Consider the following 22277-nt stretch of genomic DNA (forward strand, 5'->3'; position numbering starts at 1 on the left):
TTGGAGGAAAGAATAGAAGAAAGGAGCTGTTGGAAAACTAAACGAACCAAAACTTTACTTCTCTACAGCATGCCACAGAAAGGTAAGCTCGCTCTGTCATCTCTCTCTCTCTCTCTCCCACACTCTCTCTCTTCTACCCTCCCTCTCTCTCCCTCTCTCTCTCTTTTGCCCTCCCTTCATCTGTCCATCTTATTCCCCTCACTCCATCAGGCAGGGTCTGGAGATGAAAAAAAGTTGCTTTTTCTTTTTCTTTTTTTTTGGTACATTAGGACAGGATGGAGAAACCAATGTTAGGGAAAGAAAGAAAGAAAGAAAGAAAGAAAGAAAGAAAGAAAGAAAGAAAGAAAGAAAGAAAGAAACTGAGCTGCTCACTGATGAGAAGAAGAAGAGAAAGATGATTAAGACTCAATGAAAATGAAAGAGGAGAATGATTTCTCTGGATAAGTTGGCAAAAAAAAGGGGGAAAAAGAAGGAGAAAAGTTTTCGGGTCACATTCTTGAGGAAGCAACGTTCAAATACACAACACGATAGGAAATTTAATATGAATCTAATTTTCCTGATAAACATTTTTAGTGGACTGTCTTGCACAAACAGGTGTTTGATTTCTCTCTTGAATTCAAAGTGCTGAATTGTTGAATTATAACAGAAAGAAACAGATAAATCTTCAAATGAATGAAAGAAATTAACCGGCTGTCAAAACACACCTGAAAGATCTCTGTTTGACTAACTAAATATAGGTTTATTGTCCTGTTGGGTGACTTCATTCTGTAGAGTCTGAGGTAAAGTCTTGAAGTGAGTGAAAATTTTAGGACAAATTAAAAAAAAAAATCGCACGCGACCCCAAAACACCTCGCGCTGTGGCTTCAGCGCTCGTGCGGCGTGCGCGAGGTGATGCCGCCCGCGCCATCATCAGTAATGGATGGGATTAATATCAATCAACTCAGAGCATATTCTCTGCCGGATTATCGCGACCAGGCAGAGGGGAGAGATCAGTTTTAGCTCCGTGTTGGTAGGAGGAGGTACAGGTGTCTTCCCGTTGTGAAGAATAACTATCGTGATTTCCTCACCCTTATAACCAGGTGAGTTCTCCCCTTTGAGTTTAGACAACAAATTAGACAGCATGCTATAAAACTGTTGGACTGAGTTAGTCACTAACTACTCGAGTTTATTTTAAGCATTTTGTGTAGGAGTAAAATGTCCAAGCTCTTAATAATTTAGCCTTCAATTTACATAAAACTACTTAACTTTCCATACCTGCTCTTTTTTGCCGGATCACCTCAACGTCAAAATATCATTTTAATGCCTTCATCTAAAATGATATGAAGCCTGTAGAATCGTTCAAACTGTTGATATTCTCAGTGTGAAAATATTTGCTCTGTGTCTGTCTCTCTAATTGACATCAAACAGAGACAATGAAGGTTATAAATCATGTGATTTATCCTCACTGGGTGTTTCAGTTGCTGGCTAATTCAAAATAATTGACCATAGGCCATAGCTGGTGTGACTTGTCTGAGGCCTTAAAGGCCTGCACGCTGCACAAACCACATCTCTGTGATAAAAGTGAAGAAGCCTCTGTTCTCTTTGATATGATATAAACACTGTTTGTAGAGGATGATTGTAAAAGCCTCAGATCAGCTTTAAACGGGTCTCTTAATTGAGGATCTCATTAAGACAGCTGTTAATTGAGGTCTTAATTAAATCTAAGCCAATTAACTGCATGATTAATCAGGCCAAAACGAATCCATACAACATGTGAATTTGAGCCATTTCATTTTTGTGTCAGTGCCAGTGTGTGTGTGTGTGGGATGAACAGCACCAGGAGTGCACGGCAGCACTCATATGTTCTCACGGAGAGATTTAATGCCACTGTATAATCCGCACCTGAGTCACACCCAGCCCTGTATCCTCACTTACAGTCTTAAAGGGGTTTTATGAGGCTGGCGACGGAACTCAAACCTTTTTTTTTTTCTTTGAAAGTTGTAATTGATTTTTTTTTTTAATCTCTTGAAATTTGTCCTCCTAATTTCAAGTGAAAGCTTCGTGGGGTGATCAGTCACGTCTGTTTCCAGTTTTTCAAAATAAAACTGAAAACATTTCTTCTTCTTTTTTTTTTAAATCTATATGAACAAAACAGGAGCAGAAAAAAAAGAGGATATTCAATATTCACCACGTAAAATCTGCTTTGCTGAGGCCCCGGCGCGTATTTTCCGGTGCGTCAAAGTTCTTCTGGCAGCTTGGGAACTCTCAGCGATTTTCAAAAAAAAAAAAAAAAAAAAAAAGGTTTTGTGGCCTTGAGTCTGCTGCGATAACAGATAAAAAAATAGTTGTAAGAAGTTAAATTCATGGTTAACCCAAGGCTTGAACATTACACATCAAGGGAAAGGCAGCATTATAAAACTGAGAAAAATATCCGTCCAATATCACTCCACAGATTTACCCACCGATATGTGTCCAAAAAGGAAAATAAAAAAATAACTTGTTTAAAGAATGTAAATGATTTTATTTTATCATTTTATTGCAGCTTTAAAGTTTTGTTCTGATTTGTTCTTTGCTTTTCACATTTGTCTCTTGTAACTCGTGTGGTCAGAACAGTGAAGGACCTGTTATATTTTCTGTAATTATTATTAATGGTAGTATTACAGCCATTATGGTTGTTTTTTATTATAATTATAACTATTATTATTATTGGAGGTAAAGCAGCAGCAGCAGCAGCGGCAGTGTCCTGCAGCAGCTCCGTGTCTCTCGGCTCTGTTCTGCTCATATCAGCGCGCTGTGAATGCGACTGAATGAAACTTTTATATTGTCATCAGTGTGTTCAACAGAACTCCTTTATGTCCCTTGTACTGCTCAAATTGGGCTCCCCGCTGCGGTTTTGTGTCGCGGGGTTTTTAACGAGCCGCAGCTAACGAGGCAACGACATCAGAATCCCGTGGAAACACAAAGCCTGCTGGGTATTTACCGAGCCGAGCTGCGGCTCCGCTCCTCCGGCTCTTTGTCTCCTTTCACACGGAGAAAGAGCTGAGTTATAGCGGGAACAAGGTGCCCATAGCCGGCCTGTGTGTGTGTGTGTGTGTGTGTGTGTGTGTGTGTGTGTGTGTGTGTGTGTTTGTGTGTGTGTGTGTGTGTGTGTGTGTGTGTGTGTGTGTGTGTGTGTGTGTGTGTGTGTGTGTGTGTGTGTGTGTGTGTGTGTGTGTGTGTGAGAAGCTGCGTGTTCATTATGCAGGTTGTTAATGACAAGAGCTTCAGAGAAGAGCTGCTTTGATGCTTTTATTTGTTGGCTTTTTGGGGGCCAACCATGAAAGGCTTTGGAGTTTTTTATATGTGATGTAGCATAATGAATGTCATGAGCTTCTCTGCTTTTAAGACACCAACAGTTAAAACTTTCCCTAATCTCATATTTTCTATGTGTTTATTACTCGAAGTCTGTAGCAAATTTACATTGACAGTCTTATTTTGACAGTTTAGACTAAACTGAACAGCCTGAGGAAACAAATCTGAAGTATGCACCTAGACTCTGATCCACCTTCAGCAGGCCAGAGGTGCTCCTCTCCTCCATGTGTGACAGTTAAACAATGTATCCAAACAAGTCACATCATTGCTTTTCAATATGACAGATTTTTCTGGATTTTCTTGCCTGATTTTAATAATAGGGTTTGTTTCCTTTAAGTGCCCACTTACTTTTGTTCTGTCTCGTTAAACCACATGCCGATAATATTTGAAGAAGACACTTAATTCATTTACGATGCTGGTTTTACATCCTATCATTTATTCTTGGTGTACACTGATGAGACCTTGTGTGTTAAAGATGTTTCAAAACATACATGTGATCTGAGAGAATATCAAATATCAAGAAAAACTATTCATATTTTTTCATGAACTCTTTCTGGGATACATTTCAAGTTATTTATCTGCTTGTCAACAACACATTCACTGCTTAACTTTAGGTGAAAGAGCAGGCCACAGAATAGGCCTTTTTTTCTGTATGAGCAAGTGACATCTCAGATTAATACACAATGAAGTGGTTGAGTTGTAAATGCTTTTTTAGACGTTTGTAAATATTTTCTAGACGATGTCTTGTAGTGTTTTATTTAATAATGATTTGGGTCTTCTAAAAATTTGGCTAAAAAAGTACGTCTTTGACATATTAAGAAAAAAGGTCTCTACGATGTGTCTGACTTTATTGTCCACTGTGGGCAATATCAAGAAATTAGAAATACTCTGAGTCTGTTGTTTAAGACACACAACTGCAAGACACCAGCCTGAGCCCAGCTGAAGAAACAGGTGCCCTTTCTAATCTTGACAAAACCTGAGTTTAACACATCATGAAGCCTGGATGTAAAAGAGTCTCTTCATATTCTGGTGCAAGATGTGCAACAGCTGTCTCTGCAAAGTCACAGTGCCGCTTTCCTCACAGCCTGGATGAGACTGTCAGACTGAGATATACTGTCAAACTGACAGCAACACGGCACAAGAAAGATCCAGTTCAGACAAATAAACAAAAGTTTGTCCTTTGTTGACTTATAGTGTCACCTCCAGGAGAAAAATGGAGGAATTTTTTCATATCTCACAAAGGTATCAGTGTGTGCTCTTGATATGCCAGGGTTCTGCTGAAATCACCAATAGCTGTACTCCAAGTCACCCATATAACATGGCATTTTTAATATATCTATTTAAAACCATTGATATCATTTTTAAAGAGAATAAACAAATATTGGTAATTTTAATATTAAAGGAATAAATATTCCAGTATAGCACTGCAGGCTGAACTAGAACTGAGAACTTAAAACAAACAGCATTTGTCTCAAAGACTTTTGTCACAGAGCAGAATGAAGAAACTTTTCAAAAGGCTAGAAATGTCAAAAAGTAAGGTAAAGTATGACTAAAAAATCTCTTTTATAAAGTTTAAAAAAAAAAAAAAAGAAGGAATTTTATTTTTATCTTGGTATTCCAAATCAAACTGTTGGGTGGGCGACAGGGTAACATTTAGGCCTGTTGGTCAGTGCAAACCCATTCGAGTACAAATAATAACTCCAGGGTTTGAATGACTTACAGGCACAAAGAGAAGAGCGGAGAAGAAGGAAAGCCTCATATTAGAGGAGAATCAGAGTGTCTAACGCTGTTAGACAACAACCTTTTTGTTTCCAGTCCAGACTGAGAGCTTGACTCCCAGTGCAGGGCATTTGTTTGTGGTCATAACTTTATGTCTATTAGCATACAAAAGCATGTGAAGCAGCGTCAGGACAGTTTGGCGTTCAGCCACTCTATCTAGATACTGTCTACAGAGTGATTCAGCTGCAAACTGATTTTAAAACTACTTCAGAAGTTATGTGAAAAGGATCGTACTTTGTTGTCCCATCCATGAGGACATGAGCGTGTTTGTGTCTAGTCAATGCATGCACTGTAATATAATCACACTAAGAGATTTCTCTTTCTGTGCAGATTTTAGGAGCCAAACAAGCTGGGAGACTGGTGTGGCCTCGATGATGCAAAACAGTAAGTTATATGTTTAAAGTGTTGTTGTTGTTTTTGTGATGTTATTGTCATCATTTATGGATTTATCATTACTCTATCACTGATAACTGGACAATTCTGCCCGAAACCCTCTGATGGTTATTAATTTACTTACATCGCTGACAACCAATCAAACAATTGAAGGGTGTTTTTGTACATGAGAATTTTTGACTGATTAATTTTCAAATAGGACCATAGTCTACAAATCTGGGACTGGATCTTGTGTTTCAGTATCAATCCAACAATGTACTGATTTCACTCCTTGTAAAAGTGAACATTGTGAATCCTTGTAAATGTTAGTCAAGAACGTGTCCAGGCTTTTACTGTTCAGCAGCATCAGGTCAAATATATGATCGCATTACCTGCACTCTAATCAACTGTAATTCCAAATGGTGAGAATGAAAGAGCTGGAGGTTGTTGAGGAGCATCCGAAGGTGAACCAATATTCATTTACTTAGATCATTAGTGAATGACGCACAGGTCACATTAGGAATTTACTGAAATGAGAGTGGGTTCAATCAGTCTGCAGTCTGAAGCTGTATCATTGTGTTGATTTGAGTGACCACCAGTGGGCTGCTACAATTCTGCTCTAGGACAGTCAGTTATCTAGAGTTTTCTGATCACAACAAGATATGAAATAACAAACAGAAAGTCATCATATGACCTGAAAAAGGATCATCAGTGATAGAAGGTGCTCTCAGACCAGTCGTCCCCTTACTCCTTCTGGATGACCTGTTAGCTGTGAGAGGTCTTAGTCTAGTGTTTATTCACAGCTAATGTTTCCAAAGTTGATCAAGACTTTGTTTTTTTTCTCGTTTTGTTTTTTCCTTTTGGCTCCTTCTATGGGAGACATAGTTTTTTTTATTATCAGTGATGGAGCTTTATCTTCTCACATACTTGTGTGTTTGTCATTGTTAAATAAAAATGTCAGAATGTCATTGACAAACAATTCTTATATTGAATAATGCCAACAGTGAAGTGGAGCTAGTGTATCTGTGTAATTGTGTGACTTAGTGGATTTAAAAGTTTTGCTCTGGTCTAACATGATATTTGTATGACACAAAATTACAAAAAGCTCATATTTTGTTGTTTTCCTCTTAAAAAAAATCATTAAAACATTCTAATTTATCGCTTGAATTTCACTCTTTGGTTGTTTTTATTTGCCACCCAGACAGATTTCTTGGCTGCTTATTGGGTAAATCTGCTGGAGCAATCAAAACTATTTTATTTGTTACAAAAACTCCAAAGCTTGCAGAAATATTTTTGAGGTGTAAAATATTTTATTTTCATGCAAAATTGAGATAATTTGTTAGTCAAACAGAAGAGTTGAAATGTTGTTGTTTTTTTTTTTTACTGATGGATAGTTTTTTATGTGGAGGATGCATCAGGAATCAGGGAACGCAGCTCGTGTCAAAGTTTATTCACATTTCCCATAAAAGCAACTCTGCTGCTGCTCCCAGGGGTTGTTCTGTGTTTTTAAGAGTGTGTGTGTGTGTGTGTGTGTGTGTGTGTGTGTGTGTGTGTGTGTGTGTGTGTGTGTGTGTGTGTGTGTGTGTGTGTGTGTGTGTGTGTGTGTGTGTGTGTGTGTGTCACAGAGGGACCCCAGCCAAATTGACTCCATATGTCTGTCTATTAATTGTGTGTCAGTGGAGGGAAGCCCGGGTGTGCTCCTGTGGGAAATGATACTGTGATTAACATTTCTTCAGCACCACGACCAACCCCTAAACACAAAGTAAACATGATGTGAGGCAGCGTGATGGAGAGTTAGAGGGTACAATAACCCACCAGCACGCTCAAAGTCAGCGGCTCCTGCAGGGCTGTGACTCCTTCTTTAATTTAATTAACCAGAGGAGAAGTTCAAAGCTCTGACAGTGTGAGGTGTAGTGGAATATAAACCCGCTCTCATCCAGGTTATCCATCTCTTATCCACTGGACTGGTTTTACCCTAAGAGAGGAGGTGGAGAGGGGTCTCAGTGAGGATATAATTGAACACAGATTTCCACCAGGACTGTCATTTTCTTTAACAAATCAATTCATTCATCAAGAGAATAAATAAAGAGAATCAGGATGTAGTTTACCCCTTGATTTAGGTGTCATCTAACTACTGTTACAGTCCATTGTGTTTGTTTTAATGAATAGCTCTGTTAGTTATTTAGTACTATGCTTACCATTAAAAGATCTTGTTTTTGCCTTTAATCAACATTTTTTTTCTAATTGTTGACAAAAAAAGGGACACAAAATCTAATAATTAACATCAAAATCTTTTTTTTAATATAATGCTTATTCATAGTGAAGGTTAAGTCATGTCCATGTGTGTCTTGTCATTAATTTTGAATTTTTTTTTAATTGAACCCCACCCCCCCACCCTACCACCCCCACACACCCCCACCCCCACCTCCAAACTTTTTTTCCAATCCAGTTTATAAACAAAGACTGAAATGAAAAAATTTGAATTTGAAAAAAAACTTGGAGAAAATGAGCTACGAATGATTACTGAATCTCACAAGGAGAGAGGACCTAACCTTACATCACAGAATAATGTCTCTCATCACCACCAATAAACCTCAGCGCTGAGCTACAAATGGAGCTGGGGCGTTCAAGGGTTCACTTACAGCAGCGTGTGTGTGTGTGTGTGTGTGTGTGTGTGTGTGTGTGTGTGTGTGTGTGTGTGTGTGTGTGTGTGTGTGTGTGTGTGTGTGTGTGTGTGTGTGTGTGTGTTGGCTGGTTGTATGATTTATTAATGTCTGCTGAGAGGTTTATAAACCTGCAATATGCTTTCCCCCGCAGAGCCATTAAGTGACAATGGACAATTGATTCAGTAAATCCCTACTTAACCTGCACAGTGTCGCAGCACACACTGGGGTCTGCTGCTGCTGCTGCTGCTCCTGCTGCTGCTGCTGAGAGAAGCATGTCAGAGCAGGAGCTGCAGCATGTTGAACAGCAGAAAGAAGAGTTCAAGCGTCACAAAGATACCCCCACTGAAAACAGGATATTAAATTCTCTAGTCTGATTCACTGTTCAGAATTTAAAGACAGAATCCTAAGAAACAAATATTTTCATTCCTATATTCAATCAACTTTTACCTAATTATTATTTTTTTAAATTCCCCTGATAGAGTTTCTAATACAGACCACAAAAAAGGCGAATGGTTTCCCTTTTACCTTCAATTTAGCTCCTGACTGGGATTATTTCTCCTCATCCATATGTGCTGACATGACCTGTTTGTCTCACATCTCTTGTATTATCCTTCACAAAATCCATCCAGGTTTAACTGCACTGACTTGCAAATCATGTAAACACAGCTTTAGGTGAAAACATGACAGCATAAGCAACTTTACAAAAATACTCCTCCTCTTAATCTTCTCTATTCCATGCTCCCTGCAGCCCTCCCATCCCTACCTCCTCATGTGGGTTTAACACTTTTTGTACCTTAATTTCTCTTCCTGTTGAGCTTTTCTGCTCCAAAGTGTTTTTTTTTTTTTTCATTTCATTTAAGAATAGGTAGAACTCAGAAAAGTTATAGCCTAAAACGTCATTGTGATTTTGTACTTCCTGTGTGTTTGTGTACAGGTCACAGTGGGGTAAACCAGCTTGGAGGTGTGTTCGTGAATGGGAGACCTTTACCTGATTCTACCAGGCAGAAGATCGTAGAGCTGGCACACAGCGGAGCTCGACCCTGTGACATATCCAGAATACTTCAGGTAAAGTCAAAGGTACTTCAGCCTAAATTACACCTGATGTTGAAACAAAACTGAAGCTACAGCATTTCAGCATTTCATTTACATTTCGTTTACATTTTCAGGAAAATATCTGTACTTTCTACGCTGCACATTTTAAAAATAGCCTCGCTACTCCTGTTTCATTCCAGCTTGTCATTGTTCAGAAAGGCACACACACACAAAAAGTAAAAGCCTATCCTAAAATTACTGAAATTGCACCATCCAGAAAGAGTGAAATTGATTGTGGATGGATGATATGTAATACCTTTAAACACCTTATTGGTTTGTACGCGGTCCATCACACCTGCACATGACACAAATCACACCACACCTAAGGAGGGGAATAACAGACGTTTTTAGCATAGCATGAAGATGTCTGTAGGAGGCGAGATGAACTATATGACCTACAGGCTCCTGTGGCACAGCCTCAGCTTTTGACTTTGATGGCATTTTCCCCCCTTTAAGTTAGTTTTTACTTTCATACTTACAGTAGTTTTGAAACCAGTACTTTTACACTTTTACTTAAGTAAAAACCTTGAGTTGAAACTTCAACTTCTACAAAAGTCTTTTTAAACCGTAGTATCTAAACTTATTTTTGAGTAATGATTGTGAATACTTTTAAGACCTCTGCCCAGATCACACGTAAGAATTTGGAAGTGTAAAAATCTTAGATTTCTAACTTCCCTTTGAAACACCAGCTAATGTGGTGGTGCAAAAAAAAAAAAAAACTGCAGTTCATCAAGTGTCCACTTGAAGCCAGTTGCAGATGCACCAGAAACCACATACACAATCATTCAAAAAAGCTTTCTATCAGCAAGAGCTATATTTATTTTATACTCACATTGTGACTTTCACACAATGAGGGGCACAGATGACCGGACTTGAGACTCTGGGAAATTCCCCTTTTAACAGTCCTGAACCCTAGTTTTTATCCACTATGGATTCATCTCTGGAGTAAGAAAGGTTTACGTAGTACCCAGTTGTTGGAATTCCCCTCCAACAAATTCCTCAGTGTTATCAACCCAAACTGAAACCTCAGAAGCCAGCATTGTTTCTTTCATCTTAACATGTCTTGTTTGCTGTTTTTTTTTTCATCCAGGTGTCTAACGGTTGTGTAAGCAAGATCCTGGGCAGATACTACGAAACCGGTTCAATCCGTCCTCGGGCCATAGGAGGGAGTAAACCCAGGGTAGCCACTCCAGAGGTGGTGGGGAAGATCGCCCAGTACAAAAGGGAATGTCCATCAATTTTTGCCTGGGAGATCAGAGATCGACTGCTCGCAGAAGGAGTCTGCACCAACGACAACATACCCAGTGTAAGGCTCAGAGACCCTTGGGTTGGGGCGTGCCAGCTTTCATGCAGGGCATGTTAATCAGAACTCATCATTGATTTTTTGTTACCCATCAGGTTTCATCAATAAATCGAGTGCTCAGAAACCTGGCCAGTGACAAGCAGCAGATGGGCACAGTTGGAGCAGAAGGGATGTTTGACAAGCTGAAGATGCTCAATGGACAAACCACCTGGGGAGGACGCTCAGGGTGGTACTCTGGGACCACCATCACTGCCAGTGGTAAGTCACTTAGAGACACTGCTTCTGTCACTGCTACGACTTTGTTTTGCTTTGCCCAAATATCTACCCTGCCCCAAGATTCAGTTCACCAGTTCGCAAAGTTCTGCAGCTCCAAGCAGTTTGTTTCAGTTTTGTGTTTGATCGTAGGAGATGAGCTGTCAGCATCTCCACCTTTAGCTGCACTGTGCACTCTTCTACTGACGGTGCTTGTTTTGTCCTCATGGATGATGAGCTACATGGGGAGAGGACTCTTCCTGACATGTCATGGAGTTGATTCATGATACATGGAAAACAAATTCAACTTTTCATACCCACTGTACTTCCTGGAGCGGCGAAGCTGGCAGAGAGCAGCTGATTCTGTTAGAGAAGACTGAATGAGACACTTTGTTGAGTTTCAGGCCACAGCCTGAATGTGCAGGGGCTGAGTCACAGACAGCACTAGAATGAAATAACCTCTCATTATTATAAAAAACAGAACTATCAAAGTGATGTTAATGGACCAAATGTCCAGTGATGTGATTTTGGGGTCATACTGAGGAGGAACACTGTAACCTTTGAGTACAAAGTCATTCACAGTTAGGGGACTAGATGTGTATTTGATTCTCAGTTAGGCTATTTACTTAAAAAGGGGGCCTGTTTAGTCTCATCGGGATGCAAAATGGCTCACTTTAGTTGATACATTCAACACCTCTTTATGGAGATACTATTTGCCCTGTTATATTAACTCTTTGGGCGTGTCTTGGAAATTTAATAATTTTTTGGCTCATTTGCACAGAAACAATCCTTTTCTGAATAAAGCTCTTGGGTTTTTGTCCTTACACACTAAGGACTGCTGCTTTCAATCTAAAGAGATCCAGTTTTTAGCTATGAGGAGGATCTATTTTATTTAATTGACTGTGTCGCCTCCTTCTGGCTCATGTCTCATGCACATTATTGTAAAGATGTGACATTCAACCAGGCGTGTTTGTTTTGAAACAAATTTTCTCTGCTCAAGACATCTTTTTGCGACGAGGTACAACATTTATCGGTACAGTTTCGTAGCACTGTAGTTTGAAATGTGACAACAAGCAAACGTGAGTTTATACCATGCATCAGTAGCTGTCTATATGTAGCGCTACTAGCAGCTTGGTGCTATGACATTAGTTGGCTAATGTGACAACAAGCAAAAGGTCAGTTTGTACAGTAGTTAAGTAGCCGTCCATATGTAGGACTACGGACAGGTAATGTGTAACGTTAATGAATCCTGGTTATGTCCTGCTAGTCATCTACCAAGCAGAGCTAACGTAGCCTCACTCTTCATTTTATTGATAGACTCTCAAGTTTGAACAGACCACTGCAGAATAACTGCTGACTGTGGGCTGGAATAAACATTAGCACAAACAGATTAGCTTGTGTTTTAGCCTTTAGCTTGTGCTCTATCACTCTCCTGTTTAGCTTTCTTCTGCTCTTCTATCCTTTTTCTGTCTGACAATTGGGCTCCTGTGTCCACCATCACTACAAAATTAATCACAGAAATCATTTTCAGTAGAGAAAAACAAGATCTATCTTCCACTGCTGAATTTTGTAAGCCAACGTGGAGTTGTCATAGAGACTTAGACCTGCTCTAAACAAATCCAGTCCTGCATTACCTGATTGGGAAGCTACGCAGTAGCTTCTTGAAATAACCTATACTGGTGCTGATAAACTTATTTTAAAGTGTGGATTTTGACCAAGCATATATCTTAAAGGGAGACATTTTCAAGATCCTGAGAAACTCCTCACAGCCAAGAAATCGTGGATGCTACACATACATTTTTGTATGTTTTTCTTATAAACAGTCAAACTAAACAAACACCAAAGTTTTTATTGTCTGGGTTCTCACATTTGGGTTTGAAGGGAAAAGGACATCAATATCAGTTGTTCTGGTTCCCTTTAATCAGTTTCACAAACCAATAAATTCTCTTTTTTGATTCTTGATATTAATTTGCAAAAGTCAGATATTTTACACATTGCTTTGATTGACTGTTAAATGTTGCAGCCATTGTTATTTACAAACCTACAAATTGACCCATGGTTCCATTGAAAGGGAACAGGAGGCACATTGTATAGAGTCTGGATGAGCAGCTCCCTCTCATCTCCCTTCACTCTGTGTGGCCGAGGCTGAGGGCCCCATTTGCTGTATGGAGTAGACTCATATGCTGCTGCTCCTCCTCCAGCACCCTGGGATTACAACAGTGAAACAAAGTCATGCTATACAACCACGGCTGCTGCTTCCCCATCAGTCTGCAGCTTGCTTGCCCATGTGTGTGTGTGTGTTGGAGGGAGAGAGAGGGGGCGTCTGCACTCATTTGTGTCTCTTTCTGCCTGACTGATTGTGACACTGAGCAATGGCTTCATTCTGTTTTGCAGTCTCTGTCTGCTGGGGATAATGAATAATTAGGCTAGCACCGCAAATAACATGAGTTCCACAGGGAGCTGGAGTCAAGCTCCCCGTCTGCTCAGAGATCTCCGCTCTGAAGTGCCCTGTGCCTTCATTCATCTCCAACTTACACGCATGGTTTACTTTCATGGATCTGAATATTACATATTGTATTGTCTGCTCTGATCAGAGCGGGGATTTTAGTGAGGTACCACACGCAGCGAGTTGGTCATAATTACTGGTAAACCTGCAGAGACCATGTCCATCTTTGCAAGAATAAAAATCAAAGTATTTCACGTAGAAAAATGTTCATTTTATTTTCGCTTTGTCAGATGATTTATTAAATCAGTCAATTATCTTTAACTTTTGCAAGAAAATAATATGAAAATAACAAAAAAGTCAGTGACGATCATTTGTAAATGCTGAAAAACCAGAGTTTGTAATACATTCAGCATGTAATATGCCCTGAAGTCTAATAATCATGCTTCATAGATGCAGAGGTTTATTTTGTACACATATCCTGCATTTTACATTGTATAGTTTTCCAAACATCACAGCTAATCATTTACTTTCGGCTGCCTTTGCTGCAGAGTGTCCCCAGGCAGAAGGAGGAGAAAACACCATCTCAGCGAGCTCTACCGGAGAGGACTCAGAGGAGACGCAGATGAGGCTTCAGCTGAAGAGGAAACTTCAGAGAAACAGGACGTCCTTCACTCAGGAGCAGATAGAAGCACTTGAAAAAGGTAAAGGCCACCAATAAAATCTTTTTACATAACAATGGCCTTTCCACACTCGCAAACATGAATTACAAATTTGATAAGCAATTCAGCTTTGTTTCTGTGTTAGTGTGTTTTTGGTCAATCTGTATTTGCTTTGACAGTGTGGTGGTTATTGCCTCATACCCAGAAAGTTCCTGGAACTCCTGAGTGGACTCCTATGAATGCATGGGTTCAAGCTTCCCCCAAAAACATGCTCATTGTCTCAGTTTATGTCTCTAAGTTTCCCATTTGTTTGAGTGTGTTTGGTTTTCTGACTCTATATCAGCCTTGAGATGGAATGATGACCTATCCAAGCTTCACCCTGCCTCTCACTCAGTGACAATATAGGCCCTTATGCATATTCAGCTACTAGTGTTGGAGGTAATGGGAAGGGTCTAATGGAGGTAGACCCTACCAGCACAGACAAGATTACTGCACCTTGTTCTGCAAAACTGCTTTTATGTTGCTTATTGCAAAAAAAAAAACTGAAATCTTATCAAGTGTTTTTGTCTTATTTTTAGTAGAAAGTTTCTTATCACACTTGATATGAGACATTCAACTTATCGGTCAGAAAAATGTCTCGATTCAAGTTATTTACAGACAAAAATGAAGTCTGAATTGCATGTATCAAGTAAAATAAATCTGCCAACGGGATGAGAAAAATTTGTCCGAAAGTTTGCTTAAAACTAGAATAATGTCTTAATATAGGTAACGCTTCTCTTGTTCCATTGGCAGATTTATTTATTTTTTTCTCATTACAAGCAATTCACTAGGTCGTCCCCAGACAAGCCTTCCATAGTTGATTCCAGTCATCCCTATCTTCCATGCATCGGGCCAGCTCGCTGGTGCTTTAAGCTCCTGCGTCCTCTTTTAGTACCTCCACATAGGTTAATGTGGGGCATCCTCACGACCGGTGCCCATGTGTTGGTTCCCATAGAACCAATTTGGAGGCTTGCAGTTCTCTATGCCTTTGGCAGTGTCCTGCGAGTCTCATCCTCCTGGCAGCTACTTTGTCGCTCACCCTTGGAATTCCTTTGTACAGGATATTGTTGGGTACATGTGCGTCCTTGCTGATGTTCAGTACTACACGCAGCATCCTGGTGTAGCACCCGTTAAAAGACCTCTGCAAGGTCAGCTTCAGGGTCCAGCATTCACTGCCATAGAGTAGAACAGGTTCCACTGCAGCAAAGAGGAAGATCAGTTTGATTTAGCGAGGTAGGGTGGAGCTCCATACACAGCTCATGCCATTCAGTGCCTTCCATGCTTACCTGCGTACTTAAAGTCCTCAACCTCTTCCAGCACACCCCCACTGTTTGTAGTCAGTGATTCAGACCTCATTTTTGTCTTGAGTTAATGTGAAACAAAAAACTTGTCTGGACTGGTCAGGTGAATGTGACTCATATTAAGTCTAAAAAAGCATTTTCTACTGAAAATAAAACAAAAACACTTGACATGATCTCAGTTTTTTGCAGGGTATTTTTGAGATTATCTGCTCTGTGCCCGAAAACACCACACACATTTAACCTGTTCAAACCTGTCCAAATTTTTCCTTCATCCTCGTTTCTAATCTTTGATAAATGACTGGCTAGTAACAGCTGTTTGTCCAGTCCATGTTCTTTTTTATAAGATGTTCCTTCTCATAAGATGTTCCTATTTTACTCTGGAAATTTTTTTAAAAAAAAGTTATACTGGCTCTTTTCTTAATGACACCATTACAGCTTGCTATGCTGAGTGTACATGCCCAACTCACATTTGTTGGACAGGACTCTTCCAGGAAGTTTCCCTGACTGCACCTGCCTGGCTTTCGTGGTGTTATTAGTTAAGAGGACAATTTTTGGCAGTCGTGCATGCAGCTAATGCTAAAGCCAAGTGGGCTGTTCCATAATGGTACGTTATGACTAATGGTCTCGTTTGTGAAATGACTGGACATGCGAGTCATGGTTTCCAGCTCCTCCGCAACCTAGAAGGGGAGAGGCATATACACAATGGGCAAAAGATCGGCAAAGATGATCCGTTTGGAGAAGGTTTTAATTTGTGTTTTCATGTGTCTGTTGTTTGTTTCCACAGAATTTGAAAGAACTCACTACCCTGATGTTTTTGCCCGAGAACGCCTGGCCAATAAAATAGACCTGCCAGAGGCTAGAATACAGGTAGGCTACAGTGAATGTTCAACGTTTTGAAAACATATATACATTTTTAACAGTTTGTGCAAACAGCTTTAAAAAAAAACAAGCCAGTTTAAGTTTGGAGGGAGTTTAAGATGTGCTTTAGTTCTTCTTCATTTATCTGCAGTGACCAGTATGGACAGCAAAGAACATTTTAGTGCGTTAGCTTTTTTTCTTTTAGTTATTATTATTATTTTATTTTATTTTTTTGGGGGGGACAGGCTTAAACAAACTTTAACTACAAACGTTCTTGTCTGTGTGCAGGTTTGGTTTTCTAACAGGCGAGCTAAGTGGAGGAGAGAAGAGAAGCTGAGAAACCAGCGTCGCCAGGTGTCCAACTCTTCCAACCATATCCCCATCAGCAGCAGCTTCAACTCCAGTGTTTACCAGCCGCTACCACAACCGACCACACCAGGTAATGACCAGGAGTACACTACAAACACACACCACTCATTCTGGGTGTCACATTGTTTATTGATGGTTTTGTCACTTAGAAGTTGTCATTGTGTGGCTGTAGACCTTTTTCAGTGGCCGGTTTAAAGCATCTCAGCAGAAAAATTCTCCATCAACATTGACAATGTCTCTGTTTAACTTCAGTGGCCAGACTTAAAATACTTTTGTTTTCATCCAGCTTTTCTTCGCAAAGCTTTGCAGTTGAGACAAAACCCAGCTTTAATATTGTAAAATGTTGCTTTTATCACTACTACTGCTTAGAGAGTCACTTGCCAGCCCTGCTGCCCTTGCCTGGATTGCAGGACAGGATGTGACATGAAAATGTCCATGTTGTTTAGCTTACCATTTAAGTATGATTTTGATGATTAAAAGTTTGCGTCCAATTTTTATCAACAATGTGCTAAGGGAGTGAGGTTTTGCAGAACTTTTTCCCACAGGTTGATTTGATAAACAGTTCGGGGTGAACTGTGTGTTTTGATGAATAGATGACCAGCTGATCATTTAGGATTACCTTGTAACTTGCCAAATACAAATCAAACAACCCACTACCTCCTCTACAGCTCTCTAGCTTTGCTGAAATATTTTATATTACAAACTAAATAAATCTTGTCTGTGTTTCTAGTGTCCTTTTCATCAGGATCCATGTTGGGAAGGTCAGATCCAGTTCTGTCAAACAGCTACAGCCTTCCAGCCATGCCCAACTTCAGTATGGCTGCCAGTCTGCCTATGCAAGTAAGACAACCTGATGTCACTTGTTGACTTTCACTTTTCAACACTGCATGAAAAATCAAATCAAATTAACTAAGGGAAAATTTTCAAAGATGGTCTGAAAAAGATGTTAAAGAAATGACTTTGAGTGTCATGAGGTTGTAACAGCACTGTTTGTCCTGAATGTTTTTTCTTGATTTAATGATTAACATGTTTTTCTAGGCGTCCAGTCAGACCTCATATTCCTGCATGTTGCCCACCAGTCCCACCGTTAATGGCAGAAGTTATGACACGTATACTCCTCCTCACATGCAGTCACACCTCAACAGCCAGTCAATGGGCTCCTCTGCAACCTCTTCAACAGGTAGGATGCTCATGTGTCTACATTACACATGGAAACATCAGGAGCTGTGTTTTAACTGACAGGTTCAAAATGCTCCTCATAGAGAGCTAATGTGGAAGTTGGGGAACTGACTGTCTCACTCCTTTAAAAACCGTTTCTGCTCATAAAACTTTCCTTAAAAGGCTTATGGTTGGTATTTTAGCAGCCCCTTCACAACCTTTGTTTAGCAATGCCCTTAAACTTGTATTCGGGCATTCATTATTCCAGGAGTACCCAGTTAGTGGCAGATAGATTAGAGATTAGAGCGGGGCCTAGAGCAAGGTTATAATAGTTAACTAAAACGAAACTAAAAACCAAAACTAAATTTTAAAATACATTGCAGTTAACTCAAACTAATAAAAACTAGAAAAGAAAACAAAAATGATAAGTAAACTAAAACTGTATCTTGTGTTCACAAAACCAACTGAAACTAACTAAAATGAAAGACAAAATGTCCTTAGTTATAGTTTCTGAGAATCTGCAATAGTTTAATTGCTTGTGAATCTCACTTTATTGTTGCAGAGTCCGAGTTTCTAATTATTTAAGCTCATATTATCTTGTTTTATATAATTTATGTTTATATATTTTATATCAAGTTTATATTATTTTTACGTGTTTAAGGCAGCAGCCAACAGTTCAGTATCAGCATTGACTGAGCAGTGAGCACTATGTTGGACTTGAAAATAAACAGTATGACAAAATATTTACTCTGACCTTTTTGAATCCTGCACCTGGTTAATAAGGTATGAAAAACTAAAACTAAACTAAAACTCAACTAAAACTAAGCCTTGTTGCAAACAACTAAATAAAAACTAGAATGCCCGCTAAAACTAATTAAAACTAAACTGTAATGGGAAAAACAATGTCAAAACTAACTAATACTTAACTATAATGAAACATCCAAAACTATTATAACCTTGGCCTAGAGAAGAGGTGTTATAAACACCGACCTCTACCAAAAGTCAATGTGACGGGCCCCTGCAACCACAACCGACCACTGCTCCCGGTGCAGAGGGTTTCCCAGAGGAAACACTGGGGATCCTAAAAGTGATAAAAGCATAGAAACGTGTAACAACTAAAGTATGAATAAGACACAAACTATAAAATAATGAAGGTAGATATAGATAAATATGACATAAGAAACCTAAACTACTGAAAGAAATGAAGATAAGAAAAATAAATATTAACCCTAATGACGCATTTACTCTCTTCCATCATTTTTTTTAATTTAAAAGTAAGCCAGGCCCAGGCTGTCCTGGCCACACTGATCCATCCTTCCTGGCAGACAAGACTCTTCACCTCCAGTTAACTGCCTCACTAGCTCAAGGTTTCATTTTGCATAACAACCTGCTCACTATACATTACTCCTTACTCAGTAACTTGGTGTTTGCAGCCCTGAGTTTTGGCAACTTATTTTTGATATTACCAAGATTGTTTGTTTGTAATTATTTTCAAACATTTACATAGACTTCCAATTATTTTTGAATGACGGTTTCTTCCTTATATCCGTCTTTTTTTCCTGTATTCATTTGACCTTTCTTGTCCTCCTTCCTTCAGGTCTGATTTCTCCTGGCGTATCAGTTCCAGTCCAGGTTCCAGGAAGTGAAGCGGACATGTCACAGTACTGGCCTCGCCTGCAGTGATCAACAGCAGTGACAACTGCTAAAGAACTGTAGGGGACGTCAAAGTATAGTCCATCCGAAACCAACTTTGTTGCTTGAATGTCAAAAAGGACCTCTGATAAGCTAAAGGAGACTACAGATAAATATGAAGACTTCACTCTGGTTTTGAGGCGGTGATGAAACCAAAACTCTGGACACAAGCAGAAAAGAGGAGCTTGTCTATTCAGACAACTGAAGGATATTAATGTTGTTCACCAGTAATGGTCTAACTACATCTGATCCAAGGGATTTTTCTCATCACATCACACAAGCACAAGCTGCAGTTAAGAATCTGGCATGTGAGGACTTGCTCCCTCCAGCTAAGAATGAAAAACACTCCTGTCTGAGACGTTCTCAGGAAGCTCAGGAACGTGGACCATCTCAAGCTCAAAATGTTCTGCTCAGTATATTTTTGGACATTCAGAGGGAAAACAGATCTCCGCCTTCAGTTTTTTATTTATAAAATGTTGTATTTGTGGCACAAAAAAAAAACAACAAAGAAAAGTTGACTGAGATGAAAAGGGGTGAACTTGATAAAACTGGAAATGAACTGTCTGCTGTGAATTTGTGAAACGGCTGATTCATCAGCCAGGAATGTGTATAAAATTTGGACTGTGGGTTCTGGTGAACTGTGTTTGGTATTGTACAAATCTGGACCAGGATGTGATCTACTTGCGAGCTTGGACTCTTTTTCATGACCTCAAAATGACTTTGACTATCACGGGAGTTGAATGGGAAACCACTGATTGAAGACGGGAAGCAGAACAAACACTGACGGCTATGTTGTGTGTGGAATGTAAATCTGTGTAAAGTGTTTTTCCTCTCCAGTAATCTGGGCCGGAGAGGGTGGGGTGGGGTGGGGTCCTTAATAAAGAAGTTTCAGTAATATTAGTTTTTGTCTTGTGTTACTGAATTTGGTTTATTTGCTAACACATCCCAATTTTGTCTAAAGGCAAAAGTGGATTGTGACTAGGGATGGGTACCTTTCACATTTGAAACGGCACGGTACAGATGCCAGGTACCTGGCAATTGGTATCGGTACGCAACGTTATCAATTTTTGGTACTTTTTTGTGTTTACGTGGTAAAAAATATCTATTTTTTAATAATTGAATATACCTTTTATTCAACTTAACATATTTATTCTTCAATTTATAATCTTGCAATGCTGTTTTCATGTCCATTATGGAAAATCACCTACTCTTCCACTCCTTAACAGTTGCAAGGATGCATTTAGGTACATAAACATGACACCGTTTGGTTTTACGTAAATCCGTACCCGGTACTTCTGACAGAATTCGGTCGGTACCTAAAAAGTAACCAATTCAGTACCCATTCCTAATTGTGACAGCACTAACTTTTTGCTAAAAGGTATTGTGTTTTTGTAATCACTTTTTTTGTCAGGTGTCAATGATTTGACAAGAAGAGGACAAATTAGTTAGATTTGTACCAGGGGAATGATGTTAAAAATAAAATGATCAAGGGCATCAGAAAACAGAGGATATTGAAATATTAATTAACACCCAGGGGCATACACAATACCCTCAAAGGTACATCAAAATTTCAAACACTGCTAATTCAGACATGTGGCATTGTTGTAAAGAAAAAAAATCTATTCACTGGCACTCTCCCTGTGTTTCATTCATTCATTCATCTCGTCATTTCTTTCTGTCTTCCATCGGCCAGCGGGTGGCTGCAAAATGAGAATGGGGTCAACCTCTTCTCATTTACCTAACAAAAGAGGAGAAAAAAGTGGGAGAAAGAGGAGCTGATGGCTGTCACCGAGATAAAGAGAGAGGGGATCCAAGACAGATGACCTGAGGCTTCACTCTGAGAAGTTTCATTCCATTACATCTCACACAATCCGCATCATGTCAGCACCTATCAATTACTGTCTGCGTCAAACAGCACAATGGCAGCTCTAATAATCAGAGAACATTTAAGGGATGATCAATGATGGCTTTGGTCCCTTCAAACAAGAGATGACAAAATCAGAAAAATCATTAAACTATTGTGGTCATACCAGGACCTGGGATTGTGCACTGTGTGTGTGTGTGTGTGTGTGTGTGTGTGTGTGTGTGTGTGTGTGTGTGTGTGTGTGTGTGTGTGTGTGTGTGTGTGTGTGTGTGTGTGTGTGTGTGTGTGCACAGGGTAATACAGTCAATCTTCCTACATTCACAGCTCTTCCCCTTTAGATATGTTTGTATTTGACATTTGGTATCAGATCAAAAGCTAGAATATCCATTAAATCCATTAAAAACTTAACTTCAGGTGACTAAAGCCTGGTTTCCACCAAGCAGTCCGGTTTGGATCAGTAAAGTTTAGTACAGGTTGAATCAATAAAGCCTGATCCTGTCGGTGGCGGTGGGCAGGTGGCGTGTATACCAGATACTGATAGCTGCATCAGTTATGTAATAGCGTGATGCTATAGCAGCGCGACACAGTTTACCCTGCAAAAAAACCCAATGAAGAAGAAAATGTGACACAGTAAACAAAAAGCAACAATGGAAGACATCCAGCAATTTGCCTTCTTCGTGATTCCCATGTGGCTCTTTGTTACAAAGCACAATCAAGCTTCGTTTCAGAGAAGACTGTGTGCTGCCAGGAGAAATACAGCCACTGTCGCAGGGGAAGTGACGATTCTTTCAACCAATCAACAGTCTGCAATGTTGTAGCTCCATCCTCTGGAGTCAGATGAGTGAGGTCTGGCAACCCAACAGAAGGGTCCCAAAAGTAGTTTGATTCGTCAAAGTTATTTGGGGATCCGTCCTGGGATTAGTCAGTGGAAACGCCACAAAATGTGTGCTGTACTGAGACAGTCCGAACTGAACCACTTGGTGGAAACGGGTCTTAAGCTCCTGAGCATCCATATCTACAGTTTGACCATGGTGCTGGTAATAGTACAGGGATAGACCTCTTGAAAGCAAAGGGTCTGTCATCTTTTCTTTTATTCT

At 39.7% G+C, this 22277-nt stretch overlaps 1 protein-coding gene across 2 annotated transcripts; it reads left to right on the forward strand.

Annotated features, from left to right (window-relative positions):
- LOC141796616 (paired box protein Pax-6-like) lies at positions 1-20079 on the forward strand. 2 transcript variants are annotated; one of them, XM_074677836.1, is made up of 11 exons: positions 1-82; positions 5440-5493; positions 9082-9224; positions 10330-10545; positions 10638-10800; positions 13789-13941; positions 16024-16106; positions 16386-16536; positions 17197-17306; positions 17505-17646; positions 19222-20079. In XM_074677836.1, the coding sequence occupies exons 1-11, from the start codon at positions 70-72 to the stop codon at positions 19305-19307; spliced, it is 1314 nt and encodes a 437-aa protein (XP_074533937.1). In that variant the 5' UTR covers positions 1-69; the 3' UTR covers positions 19308-20079. The 2 variants fall into 2 exon arrangements, with proteins under 2 accessions (XP_074533937.1, XP_074533938.1); XM_074677837.1 differs by having other exon boundaries at positions 9082-9212.
- Positions 20080-22277: the final 2198 nt, after the last annotated feature.

The sequence above is a fragment of the Halichoeres trimaculatus genome, unplaced genomic scaffold (assembly GCF_033239565.1).
Source record: "Halichoeres trimaculatus isolate MK-OKI-2021-1 unplaced genomic scaffold, fHalTri1.1 fHalTri1_scaffold_10, whole genome shotgun sequence".
NCBI classification, from domain to species: Eukaryota; Metazoa; Chordata; class Actinopteri; order Labriformes; family Labridae; genus Halichoeres; species Halichoeres trimaculatus.